At 51.9% G+C, this 17,823-nt stretch overlaps 5 protein-coding genes across 5 annotated transcripts; 1 reads left to right on the top strand and 4 right to left on the bottom strand.

The window, feature by feature from the left end:
* Positions 1-748: 748 nt before the first annotated feature.
* Positions 749-1,299, bottom strand: BDW74DRAFT_174380 (cytochrome b5-like heme/steroid binding domain-containing protein; the record flags this gene model as incomplete). Its single annotated transcript, XM_073728020.1, has 3 exons — positions 749-919; positions 983-1,109; positions 1,184-1,299. 3 exons carry the CDS (start codon positions 1,297-1,299, stop codon positions 749-751), a joined length of 414 nt encoding a protein of 137 aa, XP_073587896.1.
* A 1,154-nt stretch (positions 1,300-2,453) lies between these two features.
* On the bottom strand, positions 2,454-5,116 carry BDW74DRAFT_146124 (uncharacterized protein). The gene has a single exon (XM_073723285.1). The coding sequence runs from the start codon at positions 4,574-4,576 to the stop codon at positions 2,663-2,665; it is 1,914 nt and encodes a 637-aa protein (XP_073587897.1). The 5' UTR covers positions 4,577-5,116; the 3' UTR covers positions 2,454-2,662.
* Positions 5,117-7,697, bottom strand: vps27 (ESCRT-0 subunit protein VPS27). Its single transcript, XM_073723286.1, has 4 exons — positions 7,343-7,697; positions 7,003-7,284; positions 6,173-6,941; positions 5,117-6,123 (listed from the first exon to the last, which is right to left on the bottom strand). Exons 1-4 carry the CDS (start codon positions 7,541-7,543, stop codon positions 5,255-5,257), a joined length of 2,121 nt encoding a protein of 706 aa, XP_073587898.1. The 5' UTR covers positions 7,544-7,697; the 3' UTR covers positions 5,117-5,254.
* Positions 7,698-7,924: 227 nt separating this feature from the next.
* Positions 7,925-11,700, top strand: BDW74DRAFT_78344 (putative ubiquitin C-terminal hydrolase). The gene is made up of 3 exons (XM_073733711.1): positions 7,925-8,355; positions 8,415-8,615; positions 8,697-11,700. Exons 1-3 carry the CDS (start codon positions 8,170-8,172, stop codon positions 11,574-11,576), a joined length of 3,267 nt encoding a protein of 1,088 aa, XP_073587899.1. The 5' UTR covers positions 7,925-8,169; the 3' UTR covers positions 11,577-11,700.
* Positions 11,701-12,118: 418 nt separating this feature from the next.
* BDW74DRAFT_187478 (BTB domain and ankyrin repeat protein) lies at positions 12,119-17,636 on the bottom strand. Its single transcript, XM_073731495.1, has 3 exons — positions 14,224-17,636; positions 14,058-14,175; positions 12,119-14,006 (listed from the first exon to the last, which is right to left on the bottom strand). The coding sequence occupies exons 1-3, from the start codon at positions 17,249-17,251 to the stop codon at positions 12,251-12,253; spliced, it is 4,902 nt and encodes a 1,633-aa protein (XP_073587900.1). The 5' UTR covers positions 17,252-17,636; the 3' UTR covers positions 12,119-12,250.
* Between the last annotated feature and the right edge of the window lie 187 nt (positions 17,637-17,823).

Below are 17,823 nucleotides of genomic sequence, written 5' to 3' on the forward strand. Positions count from 1 at the left end.
GAGTCAGTGTCCTCCTTGAAAGTTGGCAGCTGAGACATTCTCCGCAACCCCACCCCCACATGCATGGGAAGTTACGAAAAGCACCGCGGAATTGGAATTGACAACACTGGATTTTGCCAATGCTGGAATTACGAGTTGATGAACTTGTCCAAGCATCCCTGTACGTACAGAATCCTCTCGCGGACTGGTGGCTGCTTACTTGTACTCTGAGACCCTGGCCTCAGGCCCCTGGTGTACCCCGTTCCTCGCGGTAGATATCAGCATGCGATACGGCTTATGGGTGGGAATTAAATCTCAGAATATCTCCCCTCTGTTTTATTAGTGAGATGTTGAGCATGTCCAAGTAGGTATCGATTGAGGTGGATGCACGAGTCACATGTTGAATGACTCGGCTCTTTCCTTCTCTTTCTGTCTCTGAGTCTGTACCTTTAAACTGTAAAGATAAGAGACAAACGATCTAGGGTAACAAGGCAACGAAGAAAACAATCTCGCGAACCAAATCTCGAGTTGATGTGGTAGAGATGAGACAAAGTTGATATCACCTAACACGCCAGATGCTGGGGGCCAACAGTTAAGTCAATCGATCAATCAAAAATGGTCAGGTCACATTAAATATAGAGAAAAAAAAAAAAGAACACGAATAAGTGGTCTCAAAAAGTCTTCGTAGTAGCATTTCTTGGTGCATATTTTCTTCCCCTCCCCTGTTTATCGTCTTCGTCTCTATTTCAACCGCCGCTCCGTCTGAGCTCTACTGCTCAGCAGCAGCAGAAGCCTGGAGGTACTGGTAAGCAGCGTAGGCGGCGGCACCACCGATCAGGATGATAGCGTAGAGACCGACACCGAAGCCAGCGGCGCCGGAGCTGGAGGAGGAAGAATCGCCGGAGGATGAGCCATGGACTTTGGGGGCGGGGTCGCCGGGCTGATAAGAGAATTACTGTTAGAGGATGGTTCGGTGATAGAACAGAAATGAGAAAAAACGTACCAGACGCTTCAGGTCACCGACAAGGAGACCCTCGAGGATCTCGCGAGCCTCGTCACTGTGACCAACATCCTCGAAGGCCTCTGTGGCGTCCTGACCGCCGACATCGAGAAGGACCTCCTCACCACCACTGCCATACCAATCAGTCAGTCACGTTCGGTGAAAGTCGAAGCGCTTGTTTATGAAAATGCGTGAGAGACGTACGGGTGCTCATCGACGAAAGAAGTGCAGTCGTAGACCTTATCGTGGACGACCATGTACAGGTCCTTCTTCGTGTTGTGCTCGGCAACCTCCTTGAAAGTGAGTTCTTTGGCAGACATTGTGGCGGTAGAGTTGTGTAGATGTAGAGTTAGGATTCTGGTAAGAGAGAGCAGGCGCTTAGGTTAGTTACACTGACTGTAGAAAGGAAGAGGGATATGTGGTCACTGCAACTGTCATCAGCGCGGGCGGACTGTTTGTCCGCTGGCTGGAGGGTTGCTTTTCGGGGTAAGGCTGTTGGGTGCAGGTGCAAATAGTAAAGGGGCAACTGGAGGATGCGAACTTACTGAGACTGAGATTGACAGGGAAGAAGGACAGCAAAATGCGACAGACAGCCAGCGAGAGATTGATACGAGAAATAGAGAAAGAGAGGGAGAGAAAGTGGAGAGGAGAAGAGAAGTTCGAGAGGAGAGACCGAGAAAGTCGAGCCCTGCGGATCTCCGACTGCGATTCGGGTTCCTGAAGGCTGAATGTGATTCGACTGCGTCTCCGCCTTTCTCTGGCGCTGGGGATGCCGTGAATTGTATCCGGTGCCTCTGCCTGGGAGTCTGGCTCGGTATACTCGTTCTAACCACTGTGTCTCTGTTCCCTGCCCTATCTACTTCCCCCCGTATACTGCTTGTCAGTGCCAATTCTTCTCCTTTCCCGTCGGAGTGGCTTGATATCCGCCGACGAATCGGAGTCCTCCTATTTTCGCCTTAGTCACACTGTTTGGCACGAGCAGCCTTTATTGTACACCCTTTTAACTGCCTGTTATTGTAGTCGGAATATGTAGATTGAAGTCGGAATATTATCCTGCCCTCATTATACAAATATCAAGGAGCAGTAGGAGTCCCAGTCAGGATATTCTACCCTCATCAGGCAGGAAGCAGGGTTTCTTTTCCATTATGGGCGGCCCAGAGGAGGAGTCTGGACGGAATGTCCCCGCACTCAGATATACTCCGTCTGCTTCTCCAATCTCCAAACTACCAGCACACTGCGTGTCGTCGATTCTCTACTATCAATCGCGGGCCAAGAATAAAACTCAGGATCCGGATGTTTCCCGTCAAATACCAGACCCTGAAGTGAGAACCCCGCCCTGGTTCCGATGCCATCTGTCGCTGTACCAATCGATAACCGTAACCTCGGGGTCCGCTGGCGTCGGGTAGTGCCTTCGGGATTGACTGCCCGAGCTCTACAGAGTACTTCAACTACAAAGCAACTCTTGTATACAGAGTATATCAACATTGATATTTGAAATGGTCACAAATTACTATCTGGGATATCATGGTGCGGACTATAAACCACTCAAGGAAAACCGAAAGTTGACTCAAGCAAGACCATATGTGCCGATTGCTGAACGCATTCAAGTAACACCGTAACGCCATCATTGCTCGAAGAAACAAAACCAAATGAAAGGATAAGATATGAAAAGGTGAACGTACATTAGCCGGAGGTTGCAACCTCGCGGCTCTCCCACATGCGACGCATAATCATGTCAGCTTCGCTTGGTAGGAGTGGATCTCGATCTCTCGCGTGCTCATCGTCTGCCCCATGCGTACTACTGCCATGAGTTGCATCATCGGACGTAGACAGCAGTCTGTGCGATGGGTGCGGCGGATCCTCTGGGTCTTGGACATATGCTTGGGAAACCGGATCCGCTTGCTTCCTTCCCATAAGCTGTCTTGATTCAGCACTTCCTGCGCTGCTGCCATCTTGCTGTTTCGCGCCCCGCTGTAGCAGGACAAGAGCGGGCGCTGACTTGACAGGCTTACCGAGGCCGCCCTGTGAGCCCTTGCGAATCGCATTAAGACGGGTAAAGCTGGCGCTAGTGGGTGATTGGAACCTTCGAACAACCGTGAGTTCCATGGCGGTCTTCTCGTATGCTTTGCGGATATGCTTTGCTTCGCTCTGATGCAATGCCCCTCCGGCTCTGGACGCCGCGTTGACAATGGCCCGTGCCGTATCGTATGGCCCAGGCCCTATCCGGGCTGTTCCACTCATGTACGCCGGGTCCATGGTGGATGGGGATACGCTGGCGGTGGCGCCGTGGGAATCAGGAGGTGAGTTGTTCAGTGCTGCCGTACGCTGTAGCCAAAGTTTTTGTTGAGTACGGGACGGAGGCTCGGCTCCAGGTTGTCGGGAAGAAGGTGAGGTTCGCGTCTTTTTCGTGCCTTTAGGGGATGGCGGCGTTTGCGGATGGTAGTGGGGAAGAAATGAAGATGGAGTGTTGGGGTCTGAGTCGGTACGGGATGTTGCGATCCTGTTGTTGATAAATCTGGATACGCCGCCCTCTATAGAAGATGATCCAGGCGCTTGGGAGGGTGTACTGGCTTGTACCATGTTGGCCGTAGACATCGGTCTTCGCAAGCTATCTGGACCGGATGCCAAGTTCGTCAGAGATGCGTTTCTTGATAATGTATCTACAGGCGCCGGAGTTCCGGTGGCAGATATTGAAGACATGGCGGGAGGCGCCTTTGCGGAATGCGACGGGCTGAGAAGACGCGATGCGATATCGCCCGGTTCGAATGGTCGAGCAGATTCCTCTGGAGCCTCCTCCGTGTCCGAAGACTGTTCCTCTGGGCGCTCAACGTGCTCGTCGTCCTCACCTGACGACTGGTCGTCGGGAAAGCTCCTACTTGCAGGCTCTGGAAGACTTGTCGCTCGAGGAAACTGAGGATATGACCGTTTCACAAAGGTTAAGGGATCGACCAGGACGGCTGGATTCTCGTCGCCGTCTCTAGACTGCGCCACGGAACTGCGCCTGGTGCTCTCAGGCGACTGAGTTGTATCCTCCCACTCGCCTTCGTCCGTTGAATCCGCCAGTTCGAAACCGACCGTCTTCTTCTTTCCAGAGCTGGTGTGTGGGCGATCAGTCACCAAAGCCTTCTTCGGTAGAACGCTCGAGTTGCTCCGTCGCAAAGCGGGGCTTGAATAGTTCTTCTTTATAAAATCAGTAGTACGAGGAGAGGCATCATCTACTGCATCCCAGTGAACGTGTTGGCGCGGTGGGCTTGCAACGGGTGTTACCGGTGCGGACTTCTTGCGCTGGTGCTGATGCAACCGGTACTCGGGACCAACGTGCCCTGATGAAAGGTGTCTTTGTAGTTTACCCAAGTTCTTTCCAAACGATGGATTCCGACCGTGACTGCGATGCCCGCCTCCGACAAGATGCGCTCGATGAGCTCGATGCCCTGAAGTTTTCTGTTGAGGCTGAGAGGTGTGGGAGGTGTGCGAGTGAGAAAGCTCGCCCTGTGTTGAGGAGGACGAGGAGCGCGTGACGACGGCGTGGGAGGAGACAGCACGGCGGCCCAGGCCCGGGCGCTTAACGGGGGACGCGTTGTTTGAGGTTGTCGGCATGGCGGTAGCAGCGAAAAAGGTCCGAATTGAGCGACAAGCAGCAACCGGCAGGAGATCAGTATGATGATTGGAGCTTGACTCCTGCAATTATCCTTCACCACAGCAACAACACTTCAGTAGTACCACAGCAGGACCGAGTTGACCATGAAAGAACAAAAAGAAAAGCAATTATTGATAAGCGATAGCTGCTGCTGCTGAACAAGCGCGGGGCCAGACAATTGGTGGAAGATGACGAGCAGAACAGGGATCGAGGAGCGACGTCGGCGGCGTCGGCGGCGTCGGCAGGGGAAGTTAGGTGCGGAGAGACGAGCTGTTGGACGATATGGGTCGAGATTTGAGATGAAACGAGCGGATGAGAGCGGAGATATTGAGGTGATGGTGACGGTGAGGAGGAGAGAAGTCAGTTCCAGGGCAGACTGGCCAGGAAACGATTACGCGTTATTCCGCCGTTCCCATCCAGCTTTTTATCGCCGCAATCGAGTCGCTAGCAGAGTCTAGACTCGACACTACGAAGTCTACCCCATATCCATATCGCGTCTGCTCCAATTATTCAGAGGTATTATTGCTATTATGAGGAACGATGTACATCCAATTTCGCAACCAGGAGGGGCCAATTCATCTGGTATCATAATGTAACATGAAACATGCAAAAATGAAAAGGGCATCAGAAAGCCAAGACTACAGCTCGATCAAACTCTCTTCCACAGCTGGTCTAGGCGCCGCCGGCTGTTGATACTGTACGGGTTGAGGTGCACTGATGGGAGACACGTCGCCCCCGTAGGGCGTTTGATAGCTGGTATTTCCTTGAGCGGAATATCCTTGGTAGCCTGCTACTTGTGCAGGTTGTTGTTGGTGCTGCGGAAGATAATACGTTTGAGCCGGTGGCTCTGTTGGTTGAGACTGGCCCGACTGCGACGGCCGTGAATCTACTGATTGAGCATATCCAGAAGATTGTCCATGCTCGACTGACGTTTGTTGCTCTGCAGGATTGGACGGTAAGCCTGCGGGCTGATAGTACGGGTCGCGACCTGTTACTGGAGATGGCTGGTAGGGTGATTCGGATTCTCCTTGTCTAGGTTGTTGAAACTGCTTCTCCGGCTCTTGGTATGCTTGAGAACTATAAAACTGCGACGGTGCTCCGGGGCTCGGGTAAGCCGCAGTGTTGTTGTATGCGTTGATGTTCGACTGAGGTGATGCGATCGGTTGGCTATTCGGCATCCAATGCGGACTCGGCGAAGGCTGCAGAGGCTGCGAGTGCATCGGGGGACTCATCACGCCGTTTTCACGTGGTGGCTGCGAGTAAGGTGTGCGAGCGGGCCCTGGTTGCTCGACGCCCGAGTTCCCGTAATAGAAGTTTTCAGCGCCTGGTCTGACTTCGGCCGTGTTCGAAGGCATTGATGGGTAGATGTTGGGGTATTGAGCGCCCCCTGGGATGGTACCATAGCCCAGATTATGTTGAGAATACGCACTCGACAGTCGTTCTTCCAGCATGCGATCGTAATATCTGACCACTGTGGACAGCTTGGCATGAAGGTCCAGCAAAGTATCTAAGTCGGTTAGCTATGCCGATGCTCTAGTAGATGTGCAGAGTCTTACCGTGCTTGCTCATCGTTTCCCCATAGCTGCGCGCCAACTTTGGCCGAAGCGCTCCAATGCTCTCGTACAGTTCCTGTATCTGCGGCTCCCGAAGTATAGTTCCTGGTGGTTGATGTTGCAGTCGGTCAACGAGAGTTGAGAAGAGGTGAATATTTTCGACCTCCACGGGACTAAGTTCATATGGGTTCTTGGGCAAAGGTGCTGCCACGGGAGCTTCACGGGACGAGGACGCGGCCGCGGTATTGCTCTTCAAGGCTGCAGCATAGTTCTGCTTATGTTGTTCCATATCACGTAGTGACGCCTCTATCGCGGCTTTGAGATCCGCGTCTTCCTCCTCTTCGGTAGAAGGCCGAGGCCCTGCGTTTGCTGGCACTTGGGCGGGCTTGGGCTGCGGCACATAACCGCCCGATGACTTGTTTTGAGCCTCCTCTAGACTCATCTGCAAAGCTCGACGCAGGTCCTCGTCGAAACCCGATTCCGCCCTCGCTGCACGCGGTTCCATCACACTGGATTTTGTGATTGAGTTGTTCTTGAAAGCCGATCGATCCGCCAAAGCGCCTTGAGTGAACGGCTTCGAGGTTAGCTTTGCGTAGCACCCATCGTCGACACGAACAGGTTGTAGAATCCCGAGATGAGGTAACGGAAGGGTCTTGCTGGAACACTGCGCGTCGAACACGTTTCCACAATTCCTGCAGTGATGTTTCCGGTTCATGAAACTGAAAGGTGTACGGCAGCGCATGCAAACGTCCGAGTCTATCCATTCTGGGGGCTGTGAAATAAACTTATTGTTAGAGCTAAATCTGCTGATGGAACGGGCAGTTTCAGCCTACCGCACTGCTTTCCAGCATACTTCCACTAATCGCGGTCTTCGGTGGGAAACGGAAGCCTTCGGTTTGCAACCTTCGGTATGTGTCTCCAAGATAGCTCAAGTCCATGCGCCCTTGAGCGGCCATAGCCCAGTCTTGTATCAGCTCTAACATCGTGTCCCTGACGTTGGAGTTTAGCGGAACGCCCTCCGCTTTAAGGAGCGAGACAAGGTTATCCATAAACTCTCTCGACGCAATCTCCGCCAGGAAATGAGTTCCGCCATTCTTGACGCAGGTATCTGTAAGCTAGGACAGTAGATCTGTTAGAGCAGTTGCGTGAAGAGTGGAAGGAGGGGAAAATTACCTTTAAAGTTGCTATTTGAATGTTGGGGTTCTTGTTCTCAAGTCGTCGCTTCAGAGAGCGCATAGCATCTTTCGGCTGCACACCCTTCGATCGAATGAGATCAGAGATCTCAAGATTCAAAGCAATATCTTCAAGTGAAGATGCGGTAGCGCGCTCAACCTGCTCATCGAGCGGTGAGGCTGAAGAGAACCAACCCGCCATGATGGATGCGCGGGGTTTAGAAAGCACGGGAGAGATCGGTGGTCAGCGCCAGGGATTGACTTAGGATAGATGAACAACGAATATACAGCAGAAAAGGCGTTGGTCAGAAGGAATCAGGCGACAAGCAATAGTAAACAGAAAGCAAGCTCCAAGGTTGACATCGAGCTTCCTAGGTTGTATTCGCTTGCGATGCGCCCCATTGGTCTGGATGCCTAACAACTGCTGACTCAGCGACTTGACATGTGCCGTGTGGCGTCATAGACAAAGGCGGTCTCTACACCCACCGCCCAATAATGCCAGAAGCGGTGAGCAATACCACCAGGTGGCAGGTATACGCTGCATAAAACAGTACATAATTTACCCCAGAATCATCCCGCAAACCTGCCAGTCAGCGACAGGATGCATTGATTGACCCTGGTTCTTTTTGCCTGTCGTCTCTCTTTACAGCAGTACGCGCTCGCTTCTCTGTTCTGGATTCCCATTTCACGTTTATCCGCTCGTTGTCGGACTCCTTTTACGGCTGCCTGCTTTGTTGCCGCCACCACCGAGTCCCACCACCAATCTTCCCTCCGCTTTGCCTGACGAAACATCAGCTTCGATGAATCCTTTCCCCTAGACTCTGTACAATGGCCCCAGACGCTGCGGCGCTTCCTTCGGTGCCGAACTTCGCGCCGGGGGATGCGTACAGGCGGCACGGCATCGGCGGCATGGTTCCTGGTGGGGGGCATCAGAATGGTTTCTCGCCGCGCTTCCCTAATATAAAAGACCTCCAAGACGAAGCAGCAGCTTTAGGCGTCAATGAATCCGCGTCGGTATGTAGACTGAAACTTATACCATACCGATATACGGTCCTGGCTAATTCGGTACTTAGATTACTGATCTGATGGCTATGGCCCAAGACGCCATCGCGAAGTTCAGAGGGTTGGCAGACAGCAACGAAATCGACAGAGCATACGTGAATTACCTTCGCGCTTCGGAAATCACTATAAATTCCATCCCAAATCACCCCGATTACCGGACAGCCGCCACGCATATACCCGGCTGGCATAAGCAGTTTTCGGACCTCATGATGGCACGTCTCTGCCCCTACACCTCAACGCTGCTCAAGATTCGTGGTTGTCGTTAGAGCATTTGATTAACGATGTATCCTTAGGCCGTACGAACAAAGCAGGGAACTGCGGATACGATCAAGCAACAGATCGTGGAGAATAATCTCAAGACTATGGCCCAACCTACAGGCCGCTTTTCACCAATTGCTCGGCGACCAGTGTCGCAAATACTTCCTGCTGGAACTTATCCACCTACAAGTCCACGCGGCCGTCAGAGTGAGGCTGGAGATTCGTCTACACGGATGCCTAGTCCTTCGCAGTTTCAGTCTTTCGGTTTACAGGGTCAACCGAATAGATATTCAGCACCCCCTGATGCGCTTGCTCAGCGCCTCGCCAAGCTCAAGACGTCATCACCTACAAGTAATAGTTTCAGTCCGGGGACAGCCAATTGGGGTGACAATGAACAAGGGCATGTTGAAAACCAATCTCCTCGCCCATCCTCCTATGTCTCTCACGGGCCAACACATGGGTCGACACTAAATTCTCCTTTTAGGCGGCCACTAGGCCCTCGAATCATGGGAACAGCTCAGGGAGGACCCTCCATACCTCCCAAAATCCCCCTTAACACATCATTGCCACGGGCGCCGGATCCCGCTTATAGCCCAATATACACGGTGCCATCCCAACCTCCGTCCAACCCACCCAGAACTTCGACAGAGAGCTTCTGTGCAAGCAATCCACGATACTCTCATCTCGTGAACTCTCCTCGTGGCAGTCAGAGCCCGAATGGTTCCGATGATAATCCTTATAGGTCTCGGACACCAAATGGCGTCCATGCGCTGAAGGCACCCGGTAGTAATACAGCCGACCTACCGCATAGATCTGCAATAGGCGCGCAGGAGTTGCTGGAGCACCTCCGACATTATAACATATTGTTGATTGATGTTCGTTCCCGAGAGGATTACGATAGCGGTCATGTATACGCGAAATCGATCATCTGTATCGAACCTGTCGCACTGAAGGAGAATGTTTCTGCAGAGGAGCTTGAGGAGCGACTTGTGGTTTCTCCTGAGCACGAGCAGTCGTTATTCGAGAAACGCAACGAGTTCGATATGGTGGTCTACTATGACCAGAATACCAGTTCAAACAGCTACCTTGCCGGTCCACCGGTTGGGACCACGGCACCTCACCTAAGGGCATTGTATGATACATTATACGAATTCAACGCTTACAAACCGTTGAAGGACGGCAGGCCGCCTATGCTTTTAGTGGGAGGTCTCGACGCTTGGATTGACCTATTAGGGCAACAGTCACTTGCCACATCAACTACGGCTGCGATATTGGCGTCTTTACAGACCAGACGACCTATCGCCAGGCCGGGGCGCCCTCTTGGGAGGGTTCCGACAATGGCTAGCGCTAATTCTAGTTTAGAAATTAGGAAGCGAAGGCTTCGCAAGCTTTCACAGTTAAACCCCGATGAACTCACAGAATGGCTTGAAAAGTCGAAAACGGAAGAACTTGACGCAAGTGCGTATCTCGGAGAGGATACACTTGCAGAGGAGTCTGAGGAGGAACAACAAGCAGCAGGCGCCCCTGTCTCGCCCTTCATTCGCTCGTACGAGGATTTCTTGCGTCGTTTCCCAGAACCAAACAATATTCAACAATCCATGGTCACTGTTCAGCCTGAGCCGCCAGCGATTCCCAATTATGCATCTCATGTGCCTATTGCTCCTTCGAGACCACCACCTGCTGTTCCGCGTCCTAGTTACAGCGGTGTATCGGATGGACGGCAAATACAAGCACCGTTGCAGAGACAAAACTCCGCAACTAAGCATGCGCTTTACACTTCGAACTCTGTGCTCAATCGTCTCAAGCTCCCTCGTACCGGACTGGCAAATTTTGGAGTGACCTGTTACATGAACTCTACAATCCAATGTTTAAGCGCAACAATGCTAATGAGCAAGTTCTTTATTGATGACCGGTTTAGATACTATGTTCAGAAGAACTGGAAAGGATCGCAGGGCATCATGCCTGGGCTATATGCAAACCTCATAAGGTCTCTATGGAAGAACGATGTGCAGGTCATCATGCCAACGTCATTTCGAAACTTCTGTGGGCGATTGAATCAGGAATGGGGTATAGACAGGCAACAGGATGCGAAGGAGTTCTTTGATTTTGTTGTGGATTGCCTTCATGAGGATCTCAACGTAAATTGGCAGCGGACGCAGCTCAGGCCGCTGACTTTCGAAGAAGAGATGCAGCGTGAAAGGATGCCAGTCGCCAAGGTTTCCAAAATTGAATGGGATCGATACTGTCACAGAGAAGAATCGTTCATCTCATCCCTTTTTGCCGGACAGCATGCAAGCCGGCTTCGATGCACGACTTGCAAGCGGACGTCAACAACGTATGAAGCTTTCTACAGCATCAGTGTCGAAATCCCAACATCTGGAAAGGGCGACATCTACCAATGCCTCCGCAGCTACTGCCAAGAAGAGATGCTAAGTGGCGACGAGGTTTGGAAGTGCCCCTACTGCAAATGCGAGCGTGTTGCAACCAAGCAGATTATCATAACCCGCGCCCCTCAGATCTTGGTAGTCCATTTCAAGCGCTTTTCCGCCTCCAAGACACAGAGTGCCCGCAAGATCCATACCCCAATCGACTTCCCGCTCCATGGCCTCCGCATGGACGACTTCGTCTTCTCACAGACCAAACACCCTTCCATTACCGATGCAGGTCCCCAGGATCCCACCTCCGCCACAGAACCACCCTTCACATACGATGCTTATGGCGTCCTACGCCATCTGGGTTCATCTATGGGCAGCGGGCATTATATATCACTCGTGCGTGATGCCTCACGGCAATGCTGGCGCAAGTTCGACGACGGCCGCGCAACCGACTTCTTACCGCGCGATATGTCGTTCAAAGACCGGCTGCAGAACGAGCAGGCGTATATTGTATTCTACGAGCGCGTTCCTGCGAAATAGCGTTGCTCGTTTCTATCTTCTCGTCCTCACCATTCCTCTGCGCTTCACTCTCCCATCCCTCTGCCTTATAGCGTTCTCTCTTTTTGTGAAGAAGCTATGTATACGTATACGTACGTCGATGCGCTTACATGATGTAATGACCTGATGTTGACGCTTTCTCGCTTTTTACCTGCTGTCGCCTTCTAACTTGTTGAACGTGTGTTTCGTCTTTTCCGAATAGCATGAGCATGAGCATAAGCATCCGGATATGTTGATCATGACACGGCATTTAGCACTTTATTCGACTTCGACTTCTTTGACATTGCGATGTCACGCACTTTGTATAGACTTGATTTCCTTTCATTTCTTCTCTTTTGATTCTACTTACTTTGATAGTATGCTAGCTATGTGCTTGGATGATGGGCGGTAATGCAGAATCTATAGAATCATTATCCTGATATGATACCTTATTTACATGATAGCGGGAAATAATCTTGGTCTATGTTGGAAGAATCCAGATGGCATGGCGTAAATGCATGATATGGAATAGAAGTATAAGCCGTGCTGTATACCGGCTCCGGATCAATAATGGAAGAATTGCGTAGAAGTGGGTGTCTATCAGATTCAAGATACGGGAGACGTCAATGGGGGACATCAGTAGCAATATATACGGAGAAAAAAAGTCTCCAACAGCGTTACGCCCTCTGCCCCTCACTTTGCTTTCCGCGGTGCCCACCTCGACCGCGACGCGAGGGATTCGCAGAGTTTGCATGGGTATGTGATTTCTTTGGTGTTGGCGTCGATGTTTGCTGGTGAGGCCGAATAGTAGCTTCGGAACCTTTCAGCGCCGTCTGGCCCCGCTGGGCCGGTGATGATACGGTGTCAGCACCGGCAGCAGAACCACCCTGGCCCTGACTTTGCGCCTGAGACCCCTTTCCGCGCCTCTTCCGCTGATTTGGAGCACCAGCACCTTTACTTCCACGGCCGCCTCGGCCGCCACGGCTACTTCGTTCAGCCTGGCTTGGTTCATCTTCAGCCTCTGGTTCCGGAATCCCCTGCACACGTCTACTCTCCTTATCCCACCATTCCTGGAATGCCTGTTCAGCCTGGATATCTTGGAGATTGTGTTTAGCAGTCGCGGCTTCGCGGATCTCATCCTTTTCCGTCTGCTGCTGCATAAGGATTGTGGCAAGAGATAGAGAAACTGGTGAGTCGGTGTGGAAGGCAGTTTGATAAGGTTCGGGTCGGGGAATATGCCGAACAGACTTGATGGAAGGTTGGTCGATAGGAGATGTGGAGGGTGCCGCTACTTCTGATGGACGCGGGTTTGATAGTGGTTTGGCATTGATGGGAGTGGTAGTAGCTGAGACACTACGACCCTTTGAGGGGGTCGGTGTCGGATTGGCGGGACTGCCGTGCTTAGGCGAGGGCGCACCTGCGACTGTCTGGCGGAGTGTCATACCAGGTCTTTGGGCGACTCTGGATGGCGTAGGCGAGGGAATATCGTCTCCGTTCGTCTTTGTGTTTGGAGGAGTGCCGATGGGTACAGCTGGAGCCGGGCTAGGAATCTTCCAGGGACTTTGCGCGGCTTCTTTAGCTTTCAGTTGAGCGGCGGCCATCTCCTGTAACTGCTGCTGCTGCATCTTCTTGCGCTCCTTTTGAGACATCTTGGGAGTAGACGAACTGCTGTTTTCTCGACGCGCAGATGACATTCCAAGACTGAGATTTGAGACTCGGCTTTCTGAAGCCTCGCTCATTATATCCTTAAGGGGTTTCTTGGAACCTGAAAGAGTTGCTGACTTCCAAGGTAACTGTGAAGAATACGGCGAGGATATAGACCCATTTTGCTTCCCCTTGGGTGTACTAGGCGGGAAGACAGGAGATTTGCCGAGACTCGCGTCCTGTGGAGATGCCATTCGGTCATCTAGGTAACCTCGACCGCCAAATGACGCTTGATCCTGTAGACTGGAGCCAAGTACCGGCGTATCGCTCCACGGCCGTTCGTGCTCTTCTAGCCTCTTGTTGCTTCGATCCACTGCCTTCCCTTTTCCGGAGTCTGAAGGGGACAATGAAGCATCGTCGTCCATTTGAAACATCAAATCACCGGTTGAGTGTTTTGGTTTAAGCAGCGGACTATCATAGCCGGCCACAGGACGATCTCTTTCCGCGGCAGCTTTAGGCTTTGACGTAGACGGTGAAGCTACTATTTTCTCGCTTGAAGCTCTAGGCTTTCCCTCCTGCGAGTCAATCTTGCTGACACGAGACTTGAGCCGCATCGAGTCAATTAATCGTCGCCTATCTGCTTCAATCGATGTAATGAGTTCTGGGTACTTTTCGTAGATGAACTCGAGTGCGTTGCGGCCCCTGGATATAGGGAATGCCGTCATCTGGTTGTCATGACAGACGGTATCAAGATCACGGAGAAGATATTCGTCGAGATCACCCAGAAGCCTATTTAATAGTTAGTATTAGATAATGGCGCCGCAGCGGGTTCATGTTTACCTGTTTGAGATCAGATCTTCTAGGTTTAGGCATATGTACTCTAGCGCAGCATCTTTGAACTCGGTAACAAAACAGGGAGCAACCGAGTTAAGGAGATGACACACATTGCGCGAATCCACTGCGGCACGTTAGAACTAGGATGCTTGAAGCTATCGTTATCACCTACCGAAAGTTCCCAATGCCTTTTGACAAATCTGTGCCAATCTATCGATCATCAACTCATTGGCAACAAAGGCAACGTCTATGATAAGATCAACAAATTCCTGAGTATCTCTCGTTCGAACATCATCAAAGAGTCGATCGTCTGTATCAGCATACATATATCGCATGACGAACTCAAATACCGGGCGATCGATGTGTCTAAGGTCAACGTGGACTTTGTCTTGAGGTGATTTACGCCGAGACTGTAGCCACATACCACCCGACCGACCGATAAATAGAGCATAGAAGAACGGGCATCTCTGACAGATGACTTGGCTGTGAGCTATCATTCGGTCGCCATTCAATTCAACCACAACGTCACCGCTGTCAAAGAAGGCAGGATCGCTGAGGGCCGCGGCAAAATCAGCCTTCATGCTCCTGACAGGTCTGACCATGAGTGCTGCGGCTCGCTCCAAGGCGGGAAGGTGCAACTGCGAGGCAATACGCATCACTTCCGTTCGTACTTGGCGGTAGCGGGAAGCATTCTCTGGTGAATATCGGGTATGTTGCCAGACATCGAGAACAGCGTCTGTGTAGATGAAGAAAGCAAGGTTCAAAAGGGTTAGCGCATCAAGTCCGTGTAAGAGGATTCGGCAATCTCCGTTGTCGTCTTCCTCAATAGATAGCACATCAGGTACTGAAGCGCTGTGTTTACGTCGATAATCGAGTAAAGCTCGTCTCAAGACTGAACTGCGGCCAGCCAAGATGAATTCATGAACAGGTACTCGTATATCTGATGTAGTCGTCACAAGCCAAATTGTCCCATTGGGTGGTCCTGCGAACGTTGATCGGAAGTACAGTTCTGGGGCTGGGGCGTCTAATAGGGCCTGCCGAAGTGCTGCAACCGACTCTAGGTCCCGCTCCTCTTCGCCAGGAAGAGGGCTTAATTGCTCCATGCTTGTGCGGATTGAGTTGAAGGGTGATAATGGCCAAATGTCTCCCCACAGACTGCTAGGGTCCACCGTGATTTGTTCCTTGGTCACTTCACATTCGCGTTGAGCGACGGCAAATGCTCCAAAAGCATTACTACAGACACCAACCACCCGAGAAAGGCCGGGAACACGAGCGAATTTGTACTCCCCGGAGGATCCATGTTTGGACTTACGACGCCGTTCTTTCCTCCAGGCGGAACCTGAAGCCGTGCAAATGATGATCGATCCATCCTGACCGACGTCAACGTCTTTGACAGCCATATGTGCCTTCTTCACAGACCAGACGCGTACTGGCGTTGACAATGAATTACGGATCTTCGAGGGATTGGTCGTCGAAGTTAAACTTGGCAAATTCTCCAATTTGTTGACCTGGGCTGTAAAAACATCTCCTGAGCTTGACAAAGCACAGATAGTATTGCCGCCAGACCGAATTTTGACGATGCGGTTGACAGAAGTATCGTACCGCGTGGCCATGAAACTGTCTCTTATGAACTTGGAGTTGATTTCCAAAGGAAAAGAGAGCCTAGAATAGCCATAATGTGAAAACACCCAAACTTCATGGTTCTGGAGCAGAATAGCGGTAGCTTGGTCAGTTACAGATACGCTTTGTATCGGAGTACTGAGCAGCGAGGCACCCACGCGCCGCGGTATCGTCTGCACTTCAAGTGACCTAGCATCTGAATCCACAAGACCCAGTTGGCCCTCGTTTTTGCCAAAGGTGTATAGGCCAGAAGTACTGTAAACGACTGAATGGATGGCCGACGCCGCTGCTCCTAGAATAACCTCTTTCTTGAAAGGGTTGAATATTTGCCGTGGATATGACTGAATAGGCACGTCATCTTTGTTGTTTGCCTTGGGAAGACCATATCCTAACTGACCAAACTTGTTGCTGCCCCAACTGAAAATGTCTCCATTCTCGGTAATGGCGAGCGTATGATCCTGACCAAGAGCGACGGACACAACCTTCCTGGTTGCAAGGCCGCCGCCCTTGATGCAGACAAAGCTGAACCGCGTGCTCTCATCACCAGTGCCCAAACGACCACCTGGACCAAAACCGCACATGAAAAGATTGGATTCGGGGTCGTTCGTAAGAATGGCCGTGTGAAGCTTGGACATAGCCAACGTTTGGATTTTGAGCGGCTTGGATTTTATGAAAGCTGGCAGGTCTTGATTGGAGGTATCGCCTGCCGGTTTGACGTCGTCATGCTGTTCCTGATACTCTCGAAAGAAACGTTCTGAAAGATGTGCTGGACGTGTGAGCGTTATTCTTTCGGGATACTGTCGGTCGTCCTGGTCTCCAACGCCAAGGTTAAGGTTCTTGTTACTCCCGAATGTGTACACTTCGTCACAAAATAGGTTTCCACTCGGTTTCTCAAAGTTCTCCGCAGCGTCTTCATCGTCCGAAACACTGACCGAGGAAGCAGCGTCCGATCCAAGGTCTGGAGCCAAAGGGCCCAGGGTGCGAGACGTGATCGTGGACGCATATACATCGAACGGACTGTAACCCTCTCGGTCCTTGATCTTGATGAGGCTTCCGCTTGGATGACCCAATGATCCCGGCTTACTCAAATCTGTCGCATCGCGCGCATCGCGAACCATCAAAGCCTTCGCGATAGTGGCATTGCCCGCATATAGAGCCCTGTGCAGCGCGGTCCATCCACTTTCTAAATCCTGCGCATATATATCGAGGAACGGCACCTCCAGCAAAGCGAGAGAGAAGTCAACGGCGGTGGGTTTGAGCGACGAGGCGACGTGGTGCAGAAGAGTCCTTCCATGCTGGTCTCGGGCGTTCAGTTCATCCCGAGTGATGGTTTTCGTTGACCGTTGGCCACTACCGCGCTCTAACGCGGGCGTCGTAGGAGAAGTACCAGTAAACTTCTTACCCTTTGGCGAAATATCCAGGGAGGACGAGATCATCGAACCGGCGCCGCCTGTGTTGGAATATGCGCCTCCGCCGCCTGGAGGCCTCCGGCCGGCAGAGGCATAGCCCGCGCTGGCCAGAAACCGCTGAAAGCTTTCAACGTCATCGCGTAGGAAAAATTCCCAAAGCTTGCTACTCATGTGCCCAGTGGTCTATCGTGTCAGAAACTCTTTTCTGCCCGGAACCGGAGCGTCAACTTCACTGCGGAAGTGGACGCGCGGGTGGAATATTCGAGGGCGATAAGAGTATTCTGACAGGGGAAAGAGGGGTCGTCGATGGACGTCGACGCGTGTGCAATGCTCTTGCAGTGACAGTACAGCGATGCGAAATTTTCGTGTAAAACGGCGCGGTTTTGAGGCGAGGAAGGAGGAAAATGTCTAAGGCGCGCGAATGTGTGGTGGCGATGACTAGGCGGATGACGGTCAGGACAGTTATCTCTGGCGTTCAAGCGGTGCGGGCAGGGGTTCAGGACGGTTCGGATGGTCGAGAGCAGTGCGATCGCAAGGCTGATTTCGCGTCTAAAGGGAGTTGGAGGGTTATCAGGAAGGATGAAGCCGAAGAGCTGGGCGAGTTGAGCCAAAATGAGCCATGGATAGTAATCCCGCAGCGGGCCAATCGGAGGTGGCAGACCCCTCCATGCTCCCCGACGAAAGGCCCAGGCTTGTTCAACATCTTCCCCTCACGCATCTCATACTGGGGATCTCTGCTTGAT

This window comes from Aspergillus multicolor (assembly GCF_047715735.1).
Source record: "Aspergillus multicolor strain CBS 133.54 unplaced genomic scaffold BDW74scaffold_3, whole genome shotgun sequence".
NCBI lineage: Eukaryota > Fungi > Ascomycota > Eurotiomycetes > Eurotiales > Aspergillaceae > Aspergillus > Aspergillus multicolor.